General features: G+C 45.2%; 1 protein-coding gene across 9 annotated transcripts in view; it reads left to right on the top strand.

Moving 5' to 3' along the window:
* Window positions 1-10981, top strand: part of PSD3 (pleckstrin and Sec7 domain containing 3) — a 114253-nt gene extending 103272 nt beyond the window's left edge. For all 9 annotated transcript variants that reach the window (XM_065045651.1, XM_065045652.1, XM_065045653.1 and 6 more), the window contains one exon: window positions 1226-10981. Coding sequence is in view for 8 of the 9 variants with exons in the window: in XM_065045652.1 (XP_064901724.1) it covers window positions 1226-1438 (213 nt within the window). In the remaining variant the exon portion in view is untranslated. The remainder of the gene's footprint in view (window positions 1-1225) is intronic.
* Window positions 10982-23587: the final 12606 nt, after the last annotated feature.

Here is a 23587-nt window from a genome sequence, read left to right as displayed (position 1 = left end):
GAGCCTTTTAACTTTCTGGCCTCAAATAAATGTTATTACCAGAATTTTATTATTTTATTATAAATGGAAAGATTTTTTCTCAAACACTTTCTTCTCTGTCAGGAACATAATGGTTTGTCAGCTGTTTTGCCACTTTTAAATATAAATTAACAGTCAGTACCGGTGTTTACATGCTCCTTCCCTGGGACCCAGCCCCCTAAGATCACCTTACTTACAATGCCTGCACCCTGTCTTTAGTGTATATGTCAGGAGCAGGTTATTAAACAAATCCTGGGAGATGGGTTGCTCTGTTTTCATGCCCTCCTACCCCAGCTTCCATTTTGAGGTCCTGCGGGAATCTTCTGGGAATGTACCCTTATTTTCTTCATTACCAAGATGTTTTGTGCATGAAGATGTTACTGTGGCACACAGAGCAAAATTTTCCTGTTCGAGAAGGAAAGCTCCTCTGCAGGAAAGGAACAGGATGAGCGGGTGCAGTAAAGTGCACTTTCTCCACTTGAAAAGTACAAGTGTCTGGACAGAGAGCAAACTTCATCATGCACCATGAGTGTCCCTGTCAGGGGAATGTGCTGTGCTGCTGTGCTAGCTCTGTTCCTTTTTCTTAAGGTCTGGCCTTGCAGAGCATCCTCTCATGGGCTCAGTGGTGGCCAAGCTGGTACAGTCTGAGTTTAATAAAACCCTACTTTGGTCTACCCTTCATGGCATGAAGCAAGGAAAACAGGACCTGCTGGCGGGAGTGGAGGGTCACAGGGGAGAGCTTCTCACCAACCAGAGCAGGTTTTTTGTTGTTCCTTAGTTTGCTGCACTTTATCTCCATGCAAGCATGGGGCACATAATACCTCAATATGTCTGAGCACAGAATATGACTGACTCGGTGTGACCAAGGGCAGAAAGCTCTCGCTTGGTGTTCTTGCTCGGAGATCTCCACGCTCTCCAACTAGCTGGGAGCTGCCGTTCAGCAGAGCCCCAGGATTTGTGTGCTGCAGAACTGAATATCTCTAATTGCACAGCACCCCGGAGCTCAGCCTGCCTGAAGTCGTTTTTGTACAGTGTAATTTACATTAGCCACCATTGTTCATGTCTACATCAGGCACCATTGTTCGCATCCATATTAGGCTTCTAGCTTTCAAAGCCAGCAGAAACCATTAAGTTACCCAGAGAGTCTCTCAAGTGCTGCTGCAGAATTTCTTCTAGACTGATTCAGGCCTTTCTTTTCATTTCCCAGAAAAATCGCTATGAGATTTATGTTGGCCTCCTGAAAGAAGGGGTGAAGGAGCTGCTGAGCGGAGGAGAGAATGACACGCCAGGACTGAAGAAATCCCACTCAAGTCCCTCATTGAATCAGGAGTCTCCAGTTAGTGCCAAGGTGAAACGCAATGTCTCGGAGAGGAAGGACTACAGGCCAGAGACACCCAGCATTAAGCAGAAGGTCACTTAGGGCGGATATGACAACTAGGGGAACAGCCATGCAGCAAAGTACCGGTGGTCAGAATTTTTTCATTTAATAACCTGTCATTCACAAAAAATAAGTGCATCTGCCTGAATGGGGTGTTAGTGACATTTTCTATTGTATATTTTGCTGTTTCTGTGCAGATTGTGGGAGATGTCTTTGCTCCTGCTTTGCTTTGCTTTGTTAATTTATCATTTAGCAATTGAAGCATTGGAACTTTTTGTGTTGTTCTGTTTCTAAAGGAGGTGGGGGAGGGCTAGAGTGCTGTGATGTATATTCTCTCTCTTCCCCATTTTTCTCCTCCCATCAGCATGTGGCTTTCATCTCTCGAGTCACTTGTCACTTTATTTATGTGGTGGGTGGGAAAAGTAACTGGACAAATGCTGCTGTGCTGTGAATGCAAGTGGTAGCTGTGAAAGAAGCTGTGTGCAAACGGGCAGCTGCAGAAGGCTGGCTAGAGCCTACTGTGCTCGGAACATCGGTTTCCTGACAATGCAGAGCATGTTGCCACTGGTACTTAGCAGCGGGTGCTACAGTAAATAGTCACTGTTGCTTTGTTGTTATTGCATTTATCCTGGACCCATGAGCGTGAAGGCATGAAACCTGGAAACCTCTGGCAATGCTGGGATGACAGCATTGGAATAATTTGTTTGTTTTCTTCGAAGCAAAGAGTCTTCTCCTGAGGTAGCAGGCTGGGGAGTATCCTAACCTGTGCTGTCTCTGCAGTCGGGGAGATTAGGGATTATCCAGTTGGAATGCCTGCCTGGGCTTTAAATTTATTTGCAGAGGAGGCTACTGTAGATGTCAGCCATTAGCACTGTATTTTAAAGACAAAGGGCCTCTGTGTAGTTTTTAACTATGTGTTCTCACTTAGCTGCTATATAGAGCCTTATGCTATATTCTGCCCTGATGCTCCCCCTTCCAGGAGTTTCCTTGTTGGTATGCGCAAATAGGTGTTCGCAATTTCTCTGATAGTGACAAAGCATTTTGCCTATTCTCTTCAGAAAGGGATTCTCCAGAGCTCTCAATTTTCCTGCTTTAGCTCACATATAGGTGGAAGAGGCTGGTGCAGATCAGAGAAGCGGAGAAACAAGTCCTCACTGTGGGCCACGGTTTGTATGCAGTCCTGGCTACTCAATGCCTGGAGGCTAGCACGAGGCAGCCTCAGCTTTTGCAGATACTACACTTCCCCCACAGGGAACCAGCCTGCCTTGCAGCTCCTGCATGCCCTACCAGGCTTTCAGAGGGCGAGTGCAGGACAGGGAGGCCATTGTGGGTAGTGCTTTCCATACCTGAAAGCCCCCTGTTTGTGCCACAAACCCTTGGCTTGGCAAAGCAGTCTTCAGGCACAGGGAATAGAGACATGATGTAGAAATAATTTTTGTGCTTCTCAAACCCTCTCACCTGGGCAGAATTGAGGCTCTGCAGAGAGTACTGCCTCGTCTGTTAACTTGACACCCTGGGTTTTAATCTCAGGGTTGATACTGCCCTGCCAGGTAAGCTTGGACAGGTCTCTCCCGTTTTGCCTTGCCCTTCACCTGTGTGCAGTAGTACAACCAAACTGGCCTTTTCTGCAGAGCACATTGGGAGGTAATGTTGATGGCCAGTTGAAAAATCATTTGTTGCTGTTATTTTTGTTGTGCCTGGCACAGGGCAGGCTTTCTGGTGGATGTAATTCTTAATGCATAAATAAACTTCAAGATCAATGCAAGGACTGTTTAGAAATGTGCTGGTGTTTCCAGCCCAAGTAGTCGAAGGGCCACACATCAAAAAAATTACCACCTGAGTAGCTTTGTGCTCTGCCAGACTTCCCGAAGGGTCCAGGTCAATTAATTTAGCTTATTGAGCTGCCAGTCCGGTGGGCAGGACAGGGAGCAGTCAAAGAGAGAAGGACCTTAACAGGCACTTCATGATTTCACTTCCTCACCAAGGACCACCGTGTGACAGCTTTGCCTGTGTTATGCTCACCCTTGGCTTTAACAAAGATATTACCCTTCAAGATGCTGAGAGGTGTTGGAGCAAATAGACCCTTGCAATTGCAGTCCAGCAGCAACACCAGATGGGACTTTTTCCATGTGTGATGTTGTGATGCTCACACATGTGGCATCTGCCACTGAGAGTGGGCACCCTGTGCTATGTCAGGACGTTGGCCCCTAGCCCTGACAATGTTGCTGAAAACTGCAGAGTCCTGAATAAACACTGTCAGCACTTCTCAAGCACTGGGACTTTAGAAGCGCTGCGCGCTTACTACAGTGGAGCAAATGTTCAGCCCTCTTCCTGAAGAAGAGAGATGCCTTCTGCTGCTGGAGCCAAAGCAATGTGGTGCAGTGTGCTGTGTTAGGAGGCTCAATGTAGGCAGGTGTGTGATAGTGCTCATTGGGAGGGATTGTTTGAGTTAATCAAGTGTGGTAAATCAACAACTCATGGAGGAGAAACAAAGCCGGAAGATCCCTGCAGCTGTTCATCATGTTCTGGTGGTTTAAAACAAACAAGCATAAGAGGGAGACTCATAAATTCTTTTGGGGAATGCTAAATGCACATCTGAGAAGAAAACTTGGCTTGTCTTTGATAACAGCATTAGGAAGCATGCAGCAGAAACAAAAAAAAAAGTGCAGATTTGTAAATGGGCCCTGCTTGGCTGCGAGGGCGGGGTTGTCTAGATGAGGTTTTTTAAGGCAGACTGGAACATACCCAGCAAACCTCTTGTGACTATGGAGTGCAGTGCTTTAAAAAGGCAAAGAAGTGACATTTAACTTTTTTTTTTTTTCCCCCCAGCTTTTAAAATAATCTGGTTGCTGTAGACTGCAGTTGAATTGCTGAGCTCAGAAAAAAATTATTCCTGTAAAATGCATTTCCCAGCTTTGACACAGAAACTGAATAATTCCTTCTCAAAGTCATTGAAAAGGAGATGATTTGAAGCAACAGGGAAAGTCAAAATGTCAAGTGCAACACTGAGAATTTGTTTTCATTTTTCATTATTTTTTTTCTATTTCCATGTATATTTCTAAATGGATTAGGGTATATTTTTTTAAGGTTCATCTGGGATTGGCAAATGCAGTTTTTCACTGCATTTTTTACTCATTAAACATTTGTTGAGCTTGGAGAACTTTTGGTGAGACTGCTGAGGCGTGCAGCTTAGGTTACTGAGATCTTGTCAGGTTCTGCTCAATTTTTAAATAATGCCATTTTGCTCTGTTGCTTTGCAAATTGTAGGCATCTCAGGCATCCAAATGAACATGCACATTTTAGAGGCTGAGAGAAAAAGGTGGTCCTGTTATTGAATGAGTAAGGCTCCTGGACTTCCTTTGGAATAGGATATTTGCTAAGCAGTACTGTAATTTGCTTTTTTTGTTTGTTTGTTTTTTTGTTCCCCGTGATGCTGTTGTAAAGGGTGGAGGTGTGTTCTCAGGAGATATCTCAGTGGTGTATCTTCCTGGGTGGCACCACTGAGAGTCTGGCCAGATAGCTTTGCATGGTACCTGGTACCCCGCCTTTCTTTGCTGAAATGTTTGCCTTTAGCAGAGATCAGTGCTTGACCTCAGCAACTCGGGAGCTCCTGTTGCTATATGTAAGGATACTCTGGTGGTTTCCAGCCCTCCTCTGGGGCCCACACTGTGTCAGCGTAGCAGCCTGCCACTTTCTGGGGGTGCTCAGTGCAGGCAGGAGTTACTGGCAGAGCACCACAAGCATGTGTGTGTGTGTGTGTGCAAGCCAGCTTTTGCATCAGTGATGCAGGGAGGTCTCATCCTTCCTTTTAATTCTCCCTGCTGCAATGTGCAGCTGTTGCTCAGGCAAAGCCTCTGCCTGCCTGTTGAGAGGAGTGATGTGTGGAAGAAAGCAGATTGGGGCCAGTGGGTCCTCACATCCTCTCTCTCAAGATGCAGACAGAGGTCCTGGAGGGACCCATCCTGCTTTGAGGTACTGGTAGTTGTTCACTGTGCAGGGGCTGGACCAGCTCCTCTCTGGCTGAGGGAGGAGGCAGGAGAGGACTTCACTGGGTCTGCACCTGACATCAGAGAGGCAAGGCAGAAGGACAAAATTGCCTTCCCCTCTACCCACTCAGCAACCAGAGGAGGTGAGATACTCTCCCAAAGACAAAACCACACTCTGCTTCATGAGTCAGCAGGATGCAGGGGTCTGGTTGAGATGGTTTTTGTTTCGGAGCATCTGCAAAAGAGGCTCTCTGGGCTGGCTGTGTGTTTGTGTGCGTCTTGCAGATAGATCACGCATGGACCAGTGAACATGACTACAGCTTTTAAATCCAGTATTTATGTTGTGTCTTTAATTGATGTAGAGAGATAAATCAGCCAACAGAGTGATTAATGCGGTGGAGCTGGTGAGGAATGCTGTTCAGCTGCAAAGTCGACTCAGACAGTTTTTCGTCCGTAGCCAGCCACTTGTAAATGGGCTTGTAATAGCTCATCCTTTAAGTGCTTTCCCTCTGATCCTGCCTGCTCCCATGGCCTGGTCTGTCCATGTCTGGGGGCTGCCCTGGAGAGTGGTGCTCAGTGCAGCCCTGCTTTGAGCAGGAGTTTGGACTAGCAGATCTTTAGAGAACAGAATTGTTAGATGACTTTTCACATCTCCAGTGCCTTCCAATAACAAGGCTGGTTGTTATCCTGGCTGGAAACAGCCAATATTTTTACTTTTCTCTTGTGAGGGCGTGAGGTTCTTGCTTGATTAGAGCAGCCCCTTTAGTAAGGAGGATGTGCCAGTGGAGAAAGTCAAAGGTGTCAGGGTTATCACTGGGTTTCTGGAAACATTGCATGGCAATGTTCTTCTTGAAAGTGGTGAAGGCTTTTCTCTGCAGATGGTGTGCCACTTACTGTGTCTGCATTCTCCATCACTAAATCAATTTTGGCCTTATCGTGGTTAGTCTGACAGCTCCTCTTCCTTTTCTGTTAAGCTGCTCCTGTCTGTCATCTTAGCACCTTGGCTTCTTCTGTGTAACAGGTCTCTTTTCCTTCCATGCTTGCAGAAATCCAGAGAATTTGACTGTCCCATCTTGCATTGAGAAAACTTTCTCTGAAGCAGTGCTACATTGAACGGATAACCCTGTGAACAGCTTTTTCATCCTGCTTGTTGATAGCCTGTGTTTCCAGCCATAATTATAGCTGGGAGGTGTGAGATGGAATTTCAGACTACTGTGATCATCTAGCGTTATGCTGCAGGGATGCAAGGTCCCTCCTTCCCACACTCGGACCAGACACTTGTGACATTCCTCATCTCCTTTCTATAAGTCACATAGGCAACCCATGCTGTGGGGAAACTTTGAAATGCTGTTTTGCAAGGAATTGGGTACTTTCCAAATCAGGTCATACGTTTTGCAGCCCTTTAGGGAGCTGTGTTAAAAAACAAACAAACAAACAAACAAACAAACCGTTTTCAAACAGTGTCCTTCAAGCACAAAGAGATGCTATCCAGGTTGTCAGAGACACTGTCTGCTTTTGCAGAGGCAAAGGCAGTATACACACCTTATCTCAAGCAATCTCAGCTTGCTGCTTGTTTAAATTTTCCCCAGTATTGCTCTCTCCCCAGGCTCTGGGACGTAACATCTGCTCTGAGAGAGCAGTTATGAAGTCTGCACTTCTCCCCAGAGCACAACCAGAGCTCCCAAGTGTGTGTTCCCAGCATCCAATATGTAGTCTGCCTAGAGAGGAAAACCGAAGCAGCTGTCTCAGAAACTTATTTGAAAGAGCTGGTCTCCATCTTGTGCTTTTTAGAGGATATTTTTAGTGCACATAGAAGCAGTATGCCTGGCTTCTCCTCACTCCCAGAGCTCTCCCAGCAACATAGGTGTAGTATAGTGATCTGCTTCACCTGAAGCTTCACTGTGTGGGACCTGGACATTTGCTCCAGCAAGAAGAGGCTTTGTCAGCCTCCAGAGAAATGGTCTCAACTAAGCTGAGCACCAGTGCACAGGATAACAATATTGTACAAAGATAGTCAAAAAGCCAGTGCCACCCTCCATGGCTGGTCACCTGCTGGGGACTGTGTGCTCAAGCATTGCCCTCAGTGCTGGGGTTAATTAGAAATGTTGACTTCTTTTTCCAGCTGCACTGTGCTGCTTGAAGAACCGTCCCTATCACCTGCTGCTTTTCTCCATTGTGACAGCAGCACCCTCTTCCAGCAGCACCGAAGTCCAATTGTCAGGAGCCTGGTTCAAATAAGAGCAAGGAGGATAGGTCCCAGAGAAATGTGTCCAGGTGCCATCTGGGAATATCTGCTCTCCAGCTGGCAACATCCAGTTGAACAGTGAAAGGAGACAAGCTCAGCCCTGCCGGAGAGGAGGGCTTGTCCATTTTGTTAGCTGCGTCAAGGCTGTAATTTGATTATTTATTAGAGCACTTCCCTTAGCAAAAGCAAAGCAACTGCTTTCCCAAAGGCCACACTATTTACCTGTCTTTGCTCTGGTGGTCAGAAGGAGCAAATTTAGGCCAGCCCAAAGCATTCTCTGTCCTCCCCTTTGAACAATGAACTACTCTGTAAAAATTATAAATGTTTAAACAATGAGGCATCTCCGGTGGCATCTGCTGTTTAATCTGTGCCAGGAATCAGCTGAGGTATAGGCCAGAGGTATATCTGAACCAAGAAAAAGTACATCACTTAGCAATGCGAGGATTAAAAGTACTACAAACTGCAAGGGCATGATTTTTCTTTGACATAATCCATTGTAATTAGTGGCCACTCTATATTAGTGGTCCTGTGTGTAACTCACCTAGATGAGACCAGCACAAGAAGATACTTTTTGTCCAAGCAGGCAAGGTTTCTGCTTCACCTTGGGCCAAATGAATATCCTGGTGCAACCACAGATCAGCTAGTCAAGTTGCCATGGAGACTTGTTTGATGTAAAATCCTCTGACTTCCCTGAGGCTCTTGCTGGGAGAAGGAAGATCAAGGACATCCAGTCTGTGTCATGGCACAGGACAAACTCTGTTGGTGATATAAGTCTTAAATCACACACTTATGAAAACCTCATGCTCAGTGCTGTGAAATTCTGAATGACTGTAGGATGAGAACAGGGCTGGGTTGTGTGGGGATTTTTAGTTTGTGCATATTCGTGACAACTGGAGGCTGGGATTATAACTTTGCTAAAAGAACAGTTTTTTGGCAGTTTGAAAGCTTTTAAATGACTATTCTTTGTGTGAGGAACAATCTGAGGCTTACATTACTTGGTGAACATGTTTAAGTGATGCCTGTAGATGTATGTATGTATTTCATAGGTACAGTATGCCTTCTGTGGTCAGCACTCCAAAGCCTGCTGTTCTTTTCTGAGGCTTATTTTGGTTAAAGCACATCAGCAGCTGCAAACTTTGTTAGGATGCTTGTTATTTTAGTTGTTCTCAAATTAGGTTAAACAGTTATCAGAGCTTTTATAGATTTAGGGTATCCCTTGAACTGCCTGGATCTCCATGTGTTGTCCACCAGGGGCTTGCTGTTGTCCTGCATGTCATAAGCAGAGGCATATATTTGGAAGTTTAAGCAAGGATTACTCAATAGGATTTTCTGCTAGCTTAACACTGGGCTAACTCTCCCCCTGTTGATGTCAGATGATGCCTGCACTAGCAACATCCATGCTGACTTCTGAAAAATCACACTGTGGATCTAATACACAGCTTCACTTCTGATAAAGTTGACCTCCCTCTGTGAAAACTGAGCAAGGGGACATCATGTCCACAAGTGTCCAAGCAGGACAGGTGCCTGTGATGTCTCCTGCAGTACAGTCGTATGGCAGTAGTGAGGGTTTCTTTCTGTAACTGTACAGATTTACAGAAGAATGTCTAGCTCTTAGCAGGGAAGAGAGGAGCAGCAGGGCTGACATATCTCCTGGGCGCCTCGAATGCCTCCCAGAGGTTTCCTTTGGGAGGTTTAAAGAACCTTTTGACAAGTTGCTGGTCTAAGTAAAAATACCTAAGGAAACCCAATGGGTTTTCCTATTGTGCTTGAGTCAGGTCAACATTAGCATTGTCTGCATTATTCCTGGGAAAGGAGAGCAAAGTCTGAGGGTGGGATTCTTACCTGGAATCATAAAAGTCTTATCATGGACTTACCTTGAAGCACTTGAGCAACCTCAGTGAGGCCATGCCTTTGTACTTCACTGGACTGTGGCCAGAGTCATTGTGTCTTGCAGGACTGAGACACAAGTGGACTGCAGCTCAAGAAGAAATGAAGACGGACATCCCCATCACCTTGCTTGGGTGATCTGTAATCCTGCAATCCTTTTTCAGGTGCTGATCTCTCTTGGTTACCTGCATCCCATGGTGATGCAGTGCAAAGATGTGGGTAAGCACTATCACACTTGGACTCACAGTCAGGAAGTGTCATTGGCCTTCCACCTGAGTTGTTGCAGTGTTTTTTCCCCTTAGGCCAAGAAAGGGGACTGAATTTTCAGTTTTTGTTGTGTGGTACCCACACAGGAAGAGTAACTCTTGGTAGTGGTAGAGCAGAAAAACATTTTGCATGTGTGTATACCATACCCTTTGCATCTCTTGTGTGCAGACCTAACCTTACAGGGCCTGACAGCAGTCCTTGCAAGAACTTTCCTCTGGGTGGCCTCCTATCCCCTTTGCCAAGTACAGAAACCTTATTTCTGGTAATGTTGAACTCAGTTTATTCTCATCACTGGATCACTGGAGTGTTTTTCGTGCAACACACTAGAGACAGTCCCAGTCTCACTACTTCGTGGTAACTTCTTTGTCTGCTGTGAAGCAGCATTGAGGTAATCATTACACCTTTTCCAGCAGCGTGAAACTTGCTGCTCTGACTCTTGGGGCAGTCGTCGTCTCAGGTTTGAGGCTGTCCTGCCACCAGGGCACCCCGTTTTGTCCCTGGGAACATGCATGGCCAGAAAAGCATACTCTTCAGTGGTCAGAGTCAGAGCTGTGTAGATATAAGTTGAACCCTGGTTCATGGGAGATGTTTCCATGTGCTGCTGAGGTCCATAAGGACTCAGACGTATACTTGCTTACACAGAGATGCTTTCCTGAAGCAGAATTTGTCACTCTTTTCTACAGGTACCAGAGGATGCCCTCCCTTATTCTGCCTCATATAACTGGTACTAGAATGATCATTTCCTGACAAATGAAGGCACTTAATCAGTCCTCTTCCACTTGGGAGAGGGACTTTTGGGGATATTGTTATATCATTTGAAATAATATTTTGGAATTTAAGTTTACATTGCTTTATTTTTCACTTGAGGTGACTGTATATAAATATTTTCCTCTATTTTATCATTGCTGATAAAGTAAGCCTATGGTATACAGACAAATAATTTGCCTTTGATGTATTGAAACTGTGAGATATAAAGTAGACTTCTCTCTCGTGTCCATGTTCCTGACTATAACTCTGTTCTTCTGTGTTTTTATAAGTTGGAATAAATGTTGCTTACGGGCAACGGAGAGCCTGCAAGCTTCCCAAGAATTTTTATGTAACTGAAATCAAGCAGCCCTAGTGAAGGATCTCACATATGTATAATGATATATGTATATGTACAAACTTTAGAAAGAAATAAACCAAATCTATTTCATCTTCTGCAGTTGCATGTTTTTTACTGGAGCACTTACCATTGCTTCCTACAAGTCAGAACATGAAGGTGGCTTTACCAGCTCATAGAGCAGCTTTTGGCTGTCCTGCTCAGGGAAGATACAGGCCAGTTAGCTGGTGCAGCCTTTTCCCCCATGTGCCCTTCTGACAGTCAGCAGTTTCAAGGTTTCTGGATCTGGAGAGTGCATGTACTGTCTGCCTTGCGGACACACAGTGTGGACCTGAATACCCCCTGCCAGGGCAGAGGCCGGTGCAGCCCCACACAAACATACAGCAAACACTCTTTGCCAAAGAGAGCACGTGGAGGTGTGTGGTTGGGTTAACTGATGGAGCCAGTGCTACTGCATGTGCACTACTTCTGTGTGAGAGCGGCTGGGGCATGTCTCCTTCCTTTTGCACCTCTGCAAGAGGTGGCTTCCCCTCAGGGCTGTGACAAGATACGTACCCTGCAGAGTTACCGCTACTTAGCTATGAAGAGACACCAAGAAGGGAGTTAATGGATTAAAAATGGATTTACCAGCACATGGGTTAGAAGAGGGAGGCTGAAGCAAACAGCTGTTCAGAACCCATTGGAAGCTGACCTGAAAATTTTTATGAGGTAATTCGTTTTGAGGGTACTGTCAAGGTTTAGACTTGCTGTTGGCCTGGTGGATGATAAACAAGGGCCCACGAGCGGCAGAAAAGTCATACACTAAAGAAAACGGCGGAGTGCAGGAAGACAGAAGCAGGAGTGGATAAGAAACAATGGCTGTTGAAAGTGAGAGGAAACAGGCTCTACAACACACAGAAAGCAAACAGCTTTGTGCTTGCAGTTCTTGGATTGGACATGGCTCAACACGGGAAGATAGGATACTGTGTGGGATGTGTGTAACAGGGCAGATGAAGAGGACGTGTCCCAGGTGGGTCATGGAGAAGCTTTACAACAGGGTTGGGAGCTTGTATTTGAAGGGTATAGTAAGGAAGACATGTTTTTTCTTACCAAGAACTCTGAATGTTTGACCATCTTGAGGTGATTATTTCTTTGCATTTTTTCCTCCCAGAGACTCAGCATGTTGCCTTTAGATGAATGGCAAGACCTGCAGCATTTGAGATAGTTACATGCGCTTTTTTTTTCACACTATGCCATGGTATGTCAGATTTTTTAATTGTTTTTCCACCCTGGTTACTTCAAAGCACTCAAGGTTATGGTTCCAGTGTATGCTCCTGGGTTAGTATATCTTATATGAAAAGACTAAACAAAGTGGTGGTGAGGATGAGTGGGAGTATTTTACAAAGATGTATTAAATGCCTCCTCCAAGCCTGACTGAATGTTTTAACTATGTCTGAATGTTAACGTCAGTGCTGCTCACTACATATTTTCCTATTTTGTCTTCCTAGCTGACAAAGTCAACGCTGAGCATTTTCTGATTATTTTCTGCCTGGAATCATTAGTTGAGTCACGTTGCTCACAATACATTAAACTAGAACAAAATGACAGAAGAGGTGCAAAGTGAAAGACAGATGCATTTATATTCTTTTCATTGTCCATTTTCAGTTCGAGTTTCAAAATACAGAATATAATTATCAAGGGAGACTGAAGGGGCTAGCTTGTATATGCAGGTGAAACCTCCACAGTCTGCAGAACCTACATATCTTTTTGGCTATTTCTAAATAATGTAGCATGAGAGAGTGACTTAGCCCAAAAGTAGAGCAAAACTTGGTCTGAAATTGTCATGAGTATCTCTGGATTAGAAATGGGATGTTCTTACCCAGCAAAGCTGTGATGTGCTGCAGTTGCCTTCCAACCCCTAACATGCTGTGATTCTGTGAAAGGGCAAAAATACCCAGTAACCTTTGAGTCAGAGCTTGAAGGGGAACAATATCCTGGTGGCCCAGGTTTTCATCTGTCAGGCCATCGGATGTTCCAGGTCTTTCTTTCAGTGTTTGTGACCAAACTGATGTTTCTCAAATTACATCAGCCACTACACTAGCCATTTTTCCCAGAAAAAAAAGAAGGCTATTGTAGAAAACATGAACTACTGCACAACAGCTAGCCACCGTGCTGCATTTGCTGTCATGGTTGCTTTCATTTCAGGCATTTCTTCTGGTCCCGTTCCACACCTAGTTTTTGAATGGATCAGATACATAGATGATGTGGGTCTTTGTTTTGCTGGTCTGCTCTTGACAACAAGATGCAAAGACAAGGAGCTTAACTGGGATGAGGTGGAGGAATCCAGGCTAAGTAGACTGATTTGCCTCAGAGAACGTGTAAGGTAATGTGTTGCTATTATGAAACAGAAATATTTGGAGAGGTCTTTGCCTTCTGTACCCAGATAGGGTGTATTGGTAATACTGTATAAGGCTGAGGTTGTCCCAGTAACAACTTTGGAAACACCAGACTTTGCTACAGATGTTGCTGAATTGGGACAGCGAGGCAAAAGCAATGAGGGACATGTCATGTCTTAGGGAGGACCTTGGGCAGAGAAAAGATGGTAAAAGGGTTGTTCCAGAAATAAAAACGATGGATAAGGTAGAAAATCAGGTAAAGAACAAAGCACAATGAATCTTCTGAAAGGAGCGTAGGTACCTACAGATGACAGTGATGCTGACTTGCAAAATCGAGCTGTCAGGACTCCCTGTTGGGCTTCCCATCAGGTCTGTGTCTGAAAAACTCAGTGTGAGAGGGTGGGCAGCAGAGGCATAGATTTCTACCCTGGTGATAGGTCATATAGGGAGGGAAAGATGGTGGATTTGTAAGTGAATAGTGGATGTGTGTGATTCATCAGATTTTTAAGAGTGTTAGATTAATAGCTTTATAATTGTGTGTAATAGGGTGGAAAATAGTATAATTGCAGATTAGTAATAGTGGTGTGTTTATTTGATAATCAGTATATTAATTACTTGATAAATTGACCAATTTCTTAATAACATGTTGCTTAATCACTGAACACTGTATTTTCCTAAGGCAGTTACATCTTGATCTTGCAATCTAAATGGTAGAGTTGCTTCCTGGAAGAAGAGTTACATGGGGAGAAAGGCTCCAGAATAGTTCCTGCCTAGACTTAACTTGCTTCAGCCACAATTTTAATGACTTAGACAACTGCAAGAATGTTTGTAGAGACATTTGAAAATATTTGAATTATGCAGGAGCTCTTCCAGTGACCACAAGGTGAAAAAGATGAGTCCTGAGAATGCAAAAAATAACGGTAAAAAGGACATAATGTGAAAGGCAAGGTCTGTGAATCAAAATCGCAGGGACAGACTTTTATAGTGCACAAGCACTGTGTTTTCTCAAAGAACAAAAACTGCTTTCTGCATATGTAACAGCACTGGTGGGCCTTTATCTCTGTGCAGTCTTGGAATGCAGGTGAAATGTCCTGTGCAGATGGTTAGAAGACTGCAGAAGAAAGCAGAATATAGCACTGGGAACTGAAAACTCTTCCCAAGGGGTGAGCAACCATTTCAAAAGGTGGAGGTAAGGAGAAAACTGAACAAGACTGTAAAGAAAAAACATGGGAGGCAACTGAACAGCATACAGTTTCAGTTATCACTTGGAAATGGCAATCCATCAATAAGAAGGAAACAGTGATCTGTGAAGGTTGTGTAATATCTCCCTTTGTCCAAGTGCTCTTTTGAGGAAAAGTTCTCATTCCCTCATTGTTTGCAGATGCACTTTGAATGCTGTCAGGGCTCCCATGGGGTCAGGAGAGCATGCTGTGTGCTGGCCTTTAGGGAAAACTGCTCAGAGATAGCCAAGATACATATTCTTTCCTGTGCGTTGTAGCTTGGAAGACAGCAGCATCCCTGGGTTTGTGCACCGTCTGCTGGATGGGGAGTGGCTTTGCTGTAAAGGGCAGAAGAAAAAAAAAAGAAAAAACAAAATCAAATACACAACCAATGAGCCGAAGCCCGTTTTCCCCTCACCACTATACAGTGATTATTCAAAATATGTGAGGATGGGTGGTGGTTGTTTTTGTCCTCCCCAGGAAAATGTCTTTGTCCAACCAAAAATCATCTTTCCAGTCTGCCTCACCTTTTGACTCTGAGCTCAGAAGCGTGCAGTAGAGCGTGCTCTGTCACCTCTTTGGGAAGGTGAATATTTTTAGTCAGCTTGAGCTACCTACTCCTCTCTGCCCAGGTGTCCAGTGTAAAAAAGCACACTTTCTCTTTTCAGGGTAATGCCAAACAGGACTTCTTCACTGAGATGTATGTCTCTGGACACTTGTTGTGGGTACAGTCTTCAGCACAGACACATGCCCTGTCATTTGAGAAGTGGTTTTGATCAAGAGGATGATGGGGATGCTGCTGTGAGGTGGGGGTGTGGAGAATGCTCCTGTCAAACCAGAAGTGCATGTGATACCCAGCTCTTGGTGCACACTGCTTCCTCCCATCCCATTCCATCCCATGCTGGGCTGAACTGTACTTGGCATCTCATAGGTATGAGTACTGAGGCTGATGTGGATGGAGCCAGGGCCATTACCACCATAATTACCAGGGTAATAAGGACACCAATTGCTGCACCCTTGGATTCTTCCAAAGAGATGCCTACTGTGGCAGGAACTTGCAGTGGGCTGTGCCTGGGGTGGGAATACTCTACATGCCTGGGCTAAAACATCTTGGTGGGACAGTTCTGTGGGGGCCTTGCAGCCAGCCAATGATAGCAAGCATGGTGTAAAACCTGAGTCCTGATTACTGCAGCCATACCCACGCTTTGTTTCTCAGGCAACTGAGGTGTGGGCGGCAGTTAGAGGTTGTAATCGTTTTTTGGGGAAAAATGCCCCCCCCCCCGCAAAGGAAGGGAAAAAAGTGCTCTGTCTGTTTAGCTGCAATTTCTGATTGCACTTTAGACAAATTGTCAGAATTCGCATTCCCATTGGCAGGGAGCCAGGCTCCCCAACACACTGATTAAACTGCGTGTGGGCAAAATGTAGGCAGATGATGGAGACCCGGTACAGTGAAACCTTGGAGAGCTTTGTCTTGCTTTGCTGCTGCTTTCTTTTTCCTCTCCAAACTCCTTGCAGGCTAATCTTCTGACCATGCCTCATTTGATCTGGTTTGGGGTCTGAACCTTTGGAGCTGAGCCTGAACTTTGGGAGCTGAGAAAAGAACCATGAAGCCACAGAGACAGCTACTTATAGCGCATAACCCCTGCTGGCTCATTCACCTGCTGATGAGCAGGTAATCCTCTGAGTGCAGTGTAAGTACTGGAGAGACGAAAAATGTTGGACTACAGCGCTTATAAAGGGAATTTATATGTGAAGGGCCAGCCAGTAAAGCACGTGTTCCTGGTGCAGCTTCAGCCTCCTGGGGAGCTCCATCTGCTATGTCTTCTCTGAGGAGCGCAACTTTGCTTCAGTGAGCTGCATTGCCCTTCTGCAGCCTGGGACACTGGGCTCCCTTCAGCTGACACCACAGGCAGCTGGCCAGGCAGCACTGGAGCTGAGGAGTTTGAGACATCAGCTTTCTAGTCAATATGCTGCTTACATCTCTCAGCCATAGCATTTCAACTGCCTTGTGTGTAAAGACTGGGGACCATTGCATCATTCCCAGGATATGTGTCTGCCTGTCATGGTGGGCACACTTGGTTTGTACTGACTTGCCTGTTTACTTACTTTTCATTTGGTCCCTCATTGGTTCTTCATTTCTCATAGGGCTCGTCAGCACTCAGTCAAGAAGGTGAGTTGACCAACCTTTGGATCCACAGCACACATTAGGTGGAGACACATTTCAGGAACATAATGATGGAGCACCACTGCGACTCAAGGTTGCTCCACTTCCACGTGGGAGCTGATGCGACCACAAAGGGCTTGGACTGGATAGCTACACCTCAAGTGAGGTAACTTTGCTTTAAAATGGGTGAGTTGCACTCCACTGAACACCTGTGTGACCATCCCAATGCAGAGGCAGGGTGGCCTCCATGCAGCCTAGCTTGCAGATCGAGGCAGGCTGAATCCCTTTTTTAAATCCCACAAGCAATTTTATTCACCTCTTCAGCTAATTCCTCTTGAACTTTCTAAGAGAACTGGCACAAACAAGTCCTTAGAGGTATTTTGCAACCCTCTGCGCTTGTGATTCATCAGATGTGCCTTGCTGTTTAGCCCAGTATGCAGTCTGACTGATGGAGCCTCCTTGCCAAGCATTAGAAACTGCAGAAATCCTGCAGGGCCTTGCGTGTGCCGACTGTGCAGCCTGGGGCTCAGCCTCTCACAATTATAGGGGATGGTTCAGTTCTCTAGGTAGTAGCCACATGGAGGCTGAGGTGCCATCTCCAGCACCCCCCTGCTGTAGTCTGCGTCGGTGTCCAAGAGCCAGGAAAGTTTCACCTTCAGTTTCCACAGGAGCAGACTAAGGCCAGAGCTGCATGTGTGCACAGCAGTTCTGCCTGTAATATTGAAACTGCAGACTCTCCAGGGCAGGGGCTTCAGCCATGTACATTCAATAGTAATAAATATTAATCCTTATGATTTGCAAACTGCTTGGCTTTCAGAGACTGGTGTGAATTTAATGCAAAACACAAAAGGCCTGGCACAGTATTTTATGAGCCCTGGGGACATTTTAACTTGTTCCAGTGTGTACTTGGCTTTGTGTCACAGATGTGATCAATCAAAGGAGCAGTCTTTTCCCTCTGACTCACTAAGGCTGATTCGTTGAATTCAAGAGGTTTAAATACCCACTTGACTCAAGCATTAGGGAGTTTGACTTGGAAAAAATCTTGATGCTGAAACCACAGTGGAGGCAACTGGTCGCATCTCTGGCAAGGTCAAGGAAAGATCACTCAAGTAGTAAAGGCAGAGGGGATCTGCTGGCTTTCATCAGCTAAGAACTGAGCTTTGAGGGTAATTAACTGTATATTTCCTGGGGTATCAAACCTAGACAACTTTCCCTGTAAATCTGCTCTAATTTGTCTCTCATCTAAGTGGCTTTAAAGAAATGAAGAAAACCAAATCCACCCCCATGTAATGGAATTTTCAGAGTTGTTACTCTGCTCCTGGGAACCCTGGTTTTGCCAAAGGACGTTAAAATGAGAAGGTAGAAAAAAACCCATGCCCTCGGTTGCCCCTTCAGGCACCTTCTGTTGGAGCACAATTTGTATTCCACATTTCCTCATCAGGCATGCCTTAAGGCCTGATGAGTTTCTGCAGTCCTTGCACTGTCTCACCTTGAATGGTGAAAAGGTAATACAGTTATTGCTGTTCCCCTTTTGGCTGTGACAGGTGTGAGAGAACACAGGCCTTTGCCTGTTGGTATGACTTGTAACAGTGTCTCACTGGGGTATGTTATTCCTTGCTTATCTGTGCCCCTCCATGCTTTTATTGATGTGCTAACTGACAACATTGTATTGTATCCTCTCCCTGGGTTGTTCTCCTCTGAGTGGAAAATGGAGCACAAAAAGCCAAACTATCTTTGTAACCCACAAATTTGTGAGCACATGTGGCAGGTGAGTTCCGCTCCCCCAGGAAAGGCAGTAATCACTTTGTGTCACACTCCTATTTCAGCAGCTTCACGTACTTCGACAGCATAACCTGCTTTATGAAGATCATCCCTTCTTGGTCTTATCCTTCATTCTTGCTCTCAGCTTTTATTTAGTTCTGAATTGCCATTTGAGGAAACTTCGCAACTGGCTGAATCTCTGCAGTTTAACTAACACCTCTAGAATATGTGCTGCTCTTTTAGCTTAGTGCAGAACCCAAGTTTCAGATCAAGCAGTAGAACTGGACAAATGTATTTGTGGTCACTTGTGCTACTGTCATCACTTGAGTTCAGAGTACCACTATGTTAAGCAGTGTGTAAGCATCCCATGCCTCCAGACTGTCTTTGAGCCAAAGGTTTATGCCCAAGCTGAAACACAGAGGTAAGAGGTTTATTGGACTTTTTACTGTTAAACACTTATAGGGTCAGGACGCACTGTCTGGCTGCAGAGCAAGAAGAGTAGCAGACAAAACAGTTAGGAAAGGCAGATAAAGACACATAAACAGGCACACTGTGGCCATTTGCCCATGGTCAGAAGACTATTACTGTTAACTGTCCTTAAAGCTGTTGTTATGCACAATAAACAAAACCAGGGGCTGCTTGGATTGAGGTTGGAGGTTAGCCCTGCCCTGGCTGTGGCTTCCATCCTGCCAGGTGAGAAGAGAAAAGCACAACTTGAAACAAATCTAAGCACTAGCCTGTTTTCCAGCTTAAGCACAGCATAAATTATACAACATTGGCTAAGTCTTCTTATTAATTTCATTCTGTAAGCAATCATAAAACATTTAGTTTTAATATGAAATATTCAAGTTCTTCTGTGATTGTTTTGAATTCTTTATATATAATTTAAAGAATTCACTAACACAGAAATTACTGAACATGGATATGTCAGATTACACCATGAACTAAAGAGGAGGGACAAGGATATTGAAAACCAAAGGATTTACACAAAATTTAACAAAGGATTTTGAGTGCAATATTTTTACTTAGGTAAAGGAGACATACAAGGAGACATAGTCCTGGACTTTAAGACTAGAAATGACCTTGTTAATGTGCTGGACCTAGCTCTACTCTGTCTGAAAAGCCCAATAACATGGAGTTATTACTGGTGCTAAGCTGTCATTACACTAGATGAGTTGCCTGACTTCGCTGTGTGCTTTAGTGCAGTGAGTCCCAGCTTTTGCAAAGGATGCTCCAGAAAACATCACCTGGTGGTTCCCACAGATGTAAGCTAGGAAAGCCTTGATGGAAAAATTTCAAGGGATCTGCTTTGTGCCTAGGTAAACTGCTCTTCACATGAAAAAAATGTGCCATGCTTGCTGTGATGTTGTATCCCTGACATATGCTGTGTGGTCATAAGATACTTGTGCCATTGTCAAAGACAACACAAGAACTCCAACAGGATGAAAGAACCTTGTTCTGATCTCTCCTGGTGCTATATACTTACTGGTTTCTATGTGCATCCCCAGGCTGCCTCCTTTGAAAGTAGAGGATGGCAATGTGGGGGAGTAGAGGGAGAGCTTCCAAGCTGAAAGCCCCCCTTGCTCCTTCGTGGAGCTGAGCTATCAGTTCCCAAGTTGCTCCCTGTTAGCTCTCCTGCTGGCAGCACCGTCACAGCTGCTCCGGGCAGCATAGGGCTGTTGGGAAGTGTCCCCAAACTCAGCGGAGTGGGCAGGAAGGGGCTGCATGACCGGTGCCATGCACAGAGCACAAGTCCCCTGCCAGGCACCTGCTTGTGCTGCTCTGTCAGTGCCACTGGAAGAGTTAGAGAGGTCACAGCAGCAGTGAGCAATGCTCTCCAGAGGCAGAGGACGAGATCGTCCCATCTGGGTGGCTGCACAGGCCTGTCTGGTGCAGTACAGATAAGGGATCCGTGTCTGCAGCCATGGCTGCCCTTGGGGAGAGAGGGGAAAAGGCATGAACCCCACAAATGTGGCAGAGCAGAGCTCAAAATGTGCTGCCACCATGTAAACACCCCGTCACAGCCCAAGGGATGGTAGTGCTCTGGGAGAAAGGCAAAGGAAATTTGCCATGGAAGGGCTGGAAAGGCAGAATAGACTGAAGGAAGGGCTGACAAGTGGGGATGAGATGAAATCCAGTGCTGTGAAGAAGACTGGCTCAGAGCTAGCAAGTGCTCCCAGCTGTCAGAGGACAAGAGAGAAGGCAGCAAGGAGGGCTCACAAGGAGTATGGGGGCAAGGGCAACTATGAGATGCACAGGAGACACACCAGCATGTCCATCCCTTGTCCCAAGCCTTAGTCTTGAGGTCTTGTGCTGGTGTCAGTGTCAGCAAATAATGAATCATCACTCAGACCACATAAATGGATCTCACATTGCTTAAAGTTCCCTGCCGGATTGTCTGAGTTGTGCTGCAGGGTGATGATGGGGTTGGCAAGATAATAGAGGGAGCCAAACTTGCTAAATGAAGCTTGTTGTTTTGCTTTGGCCAAAAAAAAGTTACGGCTATGATTATTCACCCTTCCCAAGGCTATTAGTAGGCTGTAGGTGTATAGGGTTTGAAGACAAATATTATTAATTTAAAAGCCAGATGAAAAAAGCCAGTGACCAGCTATTCTTCTGAATAAAAATAAGAATTTCTGGTGACCCAAACACCTGTTCATTATTACTGAAAAGCCAAGTGCTTCTGAAAAACCTGGCTCTTTGTTGCTTCTTGTGGTTTCAAATCTGATGCAGCTGCAGAAGGGGACATGGATTAGTAGCGCAATAGGTGCAGGACCAGAGGGAACAGTTTGTGCATTGCATCACAGCAGCTAAGAAAGGCATATGTGAAATATCACCCTCCCATCAGCCACGCAGGCATATATCACAATTCTTTCTTTCCCAGCTGGCACCCACTTCAGGAGGCAAAGAGGAATGGAGCACTGTGTTGGCAATGTAATCACCAATTGCAGAGGAAAGGGCAGTCTTTGGTGAAATTATTATCATTCAATACGTGTGCCTGTTCCAGAAGAGCCAGGACTTAACGTTCTTCCTGAGCAAAGAGAAAGCAAGGATGGAGAGGGGCAAACCACTGTGCATTTTAAACAGCTTTGATTCTGAGTTGGAGTTTTATGTTAAATGCCATGATTCATCTCTATTTATTTTGTTAAGCAGTGAGCAAGCAGAAAGTCTAGCAGCTGAAATGGTGTGCCTTAAAGATTCCTGACAGGCAATCCATCAAACAAGTATTGATTAGTCCTGCTACAGGAGCCATTTTGCACGGTAAGACGTGTATTCTTTACTCTGACAAATGCTCACTTAGATGTAAATTAGCTGAAGGTGTCCTTCTTTCACACTGTAGGGCTGAATTCAGAAAGTAGGTTTAGTCTCCTAAAAGCAGACATGCAGAAAGGATAGCAAGAGCCATCAGGAAAAAAAAAAAATAGCTAAGATTCCACTGCTCCAGGAGGTGTTTTTTTCCTTTTAAAAAAGCAGGAGAGAAAACAAAACAAAAAACTTCCAAGTCCTCTAGTAGGCTGAAATGGCCAAAGGAAGGCTTGCTTTCAACGGTGCTACAGAACAGCCTAGCCTCACTCGTCTCCTGTGGAGCATAATGTGGAAGAATTCAAAGGTGAGAAAGCTACAGTGGAGGTGCTACTAAAAAATTTAGCCTTGCATGACAGGTGGAAACTTGCCTGAGTTGCCCCAGTAGTGTCCATGTCAGTACAATGGGTGAGCCAAGCTTTGCTCTCCCAGAAGGAATCTAAACATGCTGCCCTTGATACCTCCCACCAAATGGTTAATTCTTGCTTAATTTTACAAATATTTCTAAACTCAGTGTAAATGCCTGACTTCAATTTCTGGACATTGGTTCCCATTGTACCTTTCTCTGCTTAATTAAACAGCCTTTCAGGATCCAGAATTTTTTCTTCTGCAGAGGAGCTTTTGCACTGTGATCATGGCCTATTTAGTTATTTCTTGAAGACCTAAGCAGATTAAACTCTCTCAGTACTGGGCATCTGCTCTGATCCTGCCCTCAAATGCCCATTCTAGTTTTTCAGTGCCCCTGCTCATCTGCAGTTCAAGTACCATTACAGGATGATGTGCTCAGATGCAGTATTACACCTTTGGTTTCCTTCACATGGGGTGCAGAAACAAAATCACATCTCTTGTCCTGCCCCTTGCACCTCTGGAGAGGCTTTGCAGAGGTACTTCTCGTAACACCTGGTGCTGATAGCCAGAACAGAACATTGCATTTTTCTGTGCTCCATGGTGGTCTCTGGATGAATTTCTTCAAAATGGATGACCTACTAGGCTTTAAGCTCCCAGAGCATCTTTTTGTCCTCAGCTATGAAAACAGGTGGTGATGTTACTTTTACTGGCACCATGTTGCAGTAATTTTTCTCTGGTTTCCCCAAAGAACTGAGGTATGCAGACCTCCTTCTTGTGTCATAGCTGAAACCTTCTCCCAAATTCGTGAAAAATACATGGTGGTGAAGTAATCAGTACAAGCCCATGCTTGGCTATTTGTAAAGACTGGATGAGAAGCACTTTGCTGGTTGTGCCTGGTGAGACCTCTATATGCCTGATTTTCAGTCTCTCTGTGGGCAATGTACTCTTGATACTCGCAGTTAATGCCATTTTCTTCCTGAAATTAATTAGGTGTTGCCAGATCAACAAGGAATTCCTGAACTGGGTAGGACTGCAGACGATTGCAGAAGGTGCTGTGTTCAGTCAGAGGCTCGGCACACCCATAAACATCAACCGAACAATTGGAAAGCCTCACAGGTGAACATGAGTTGGTAGCCTGTTGAGTACAACAGCTGGGCAGAGGTAACATCTGGGAAATGTCCTGGGTTTTCATCCCCGTTATGCTACAATGAAGCAAACAGTGCTTAAACACCTGCAGCTGGTGGCTAAATGCTGACAAGAGTCCCTGTCTGCCCTGGGGATGGGTACAGGGCAGGTAAATTGCCCCGGGTGACTCTGGAGTGCTCTGCTGTAGCACAGGTGAGTGACAGCCCTGCTAAATTGCCATGTGGGCTTTCCCCTGCTTCTTTGTCAGGTGTAATGCTGTCTCCATTGCCCATGGAGGTCTTCATTTGAGGCTCTTCCTGTACCTTAGTCCTCATTCTGGCAATATGCAAACACCTTGCTATTCCAAAATCTCTGTGTGATATGGATTTAGGTTAGGTTTAGGTGGCT

This window comes from Columba livia, chromosome Z (assembly GCF_036013475.1).
Source record: "Columba livia isolate bColLiv1 breed racing homer chromosome Z, bColLiv1.pat.W.v2, whole genome shotgun sequence".
In the NCBI taxonomy this organism is placed as follows: Eukaryota; Metazoa; Chordata; class Aves; order Columbiformes; family Columbidae; genus Columba; species Columba livia.
This window is presented reverse-complemented; position numbering and strand designations above follow the sequence as displayed.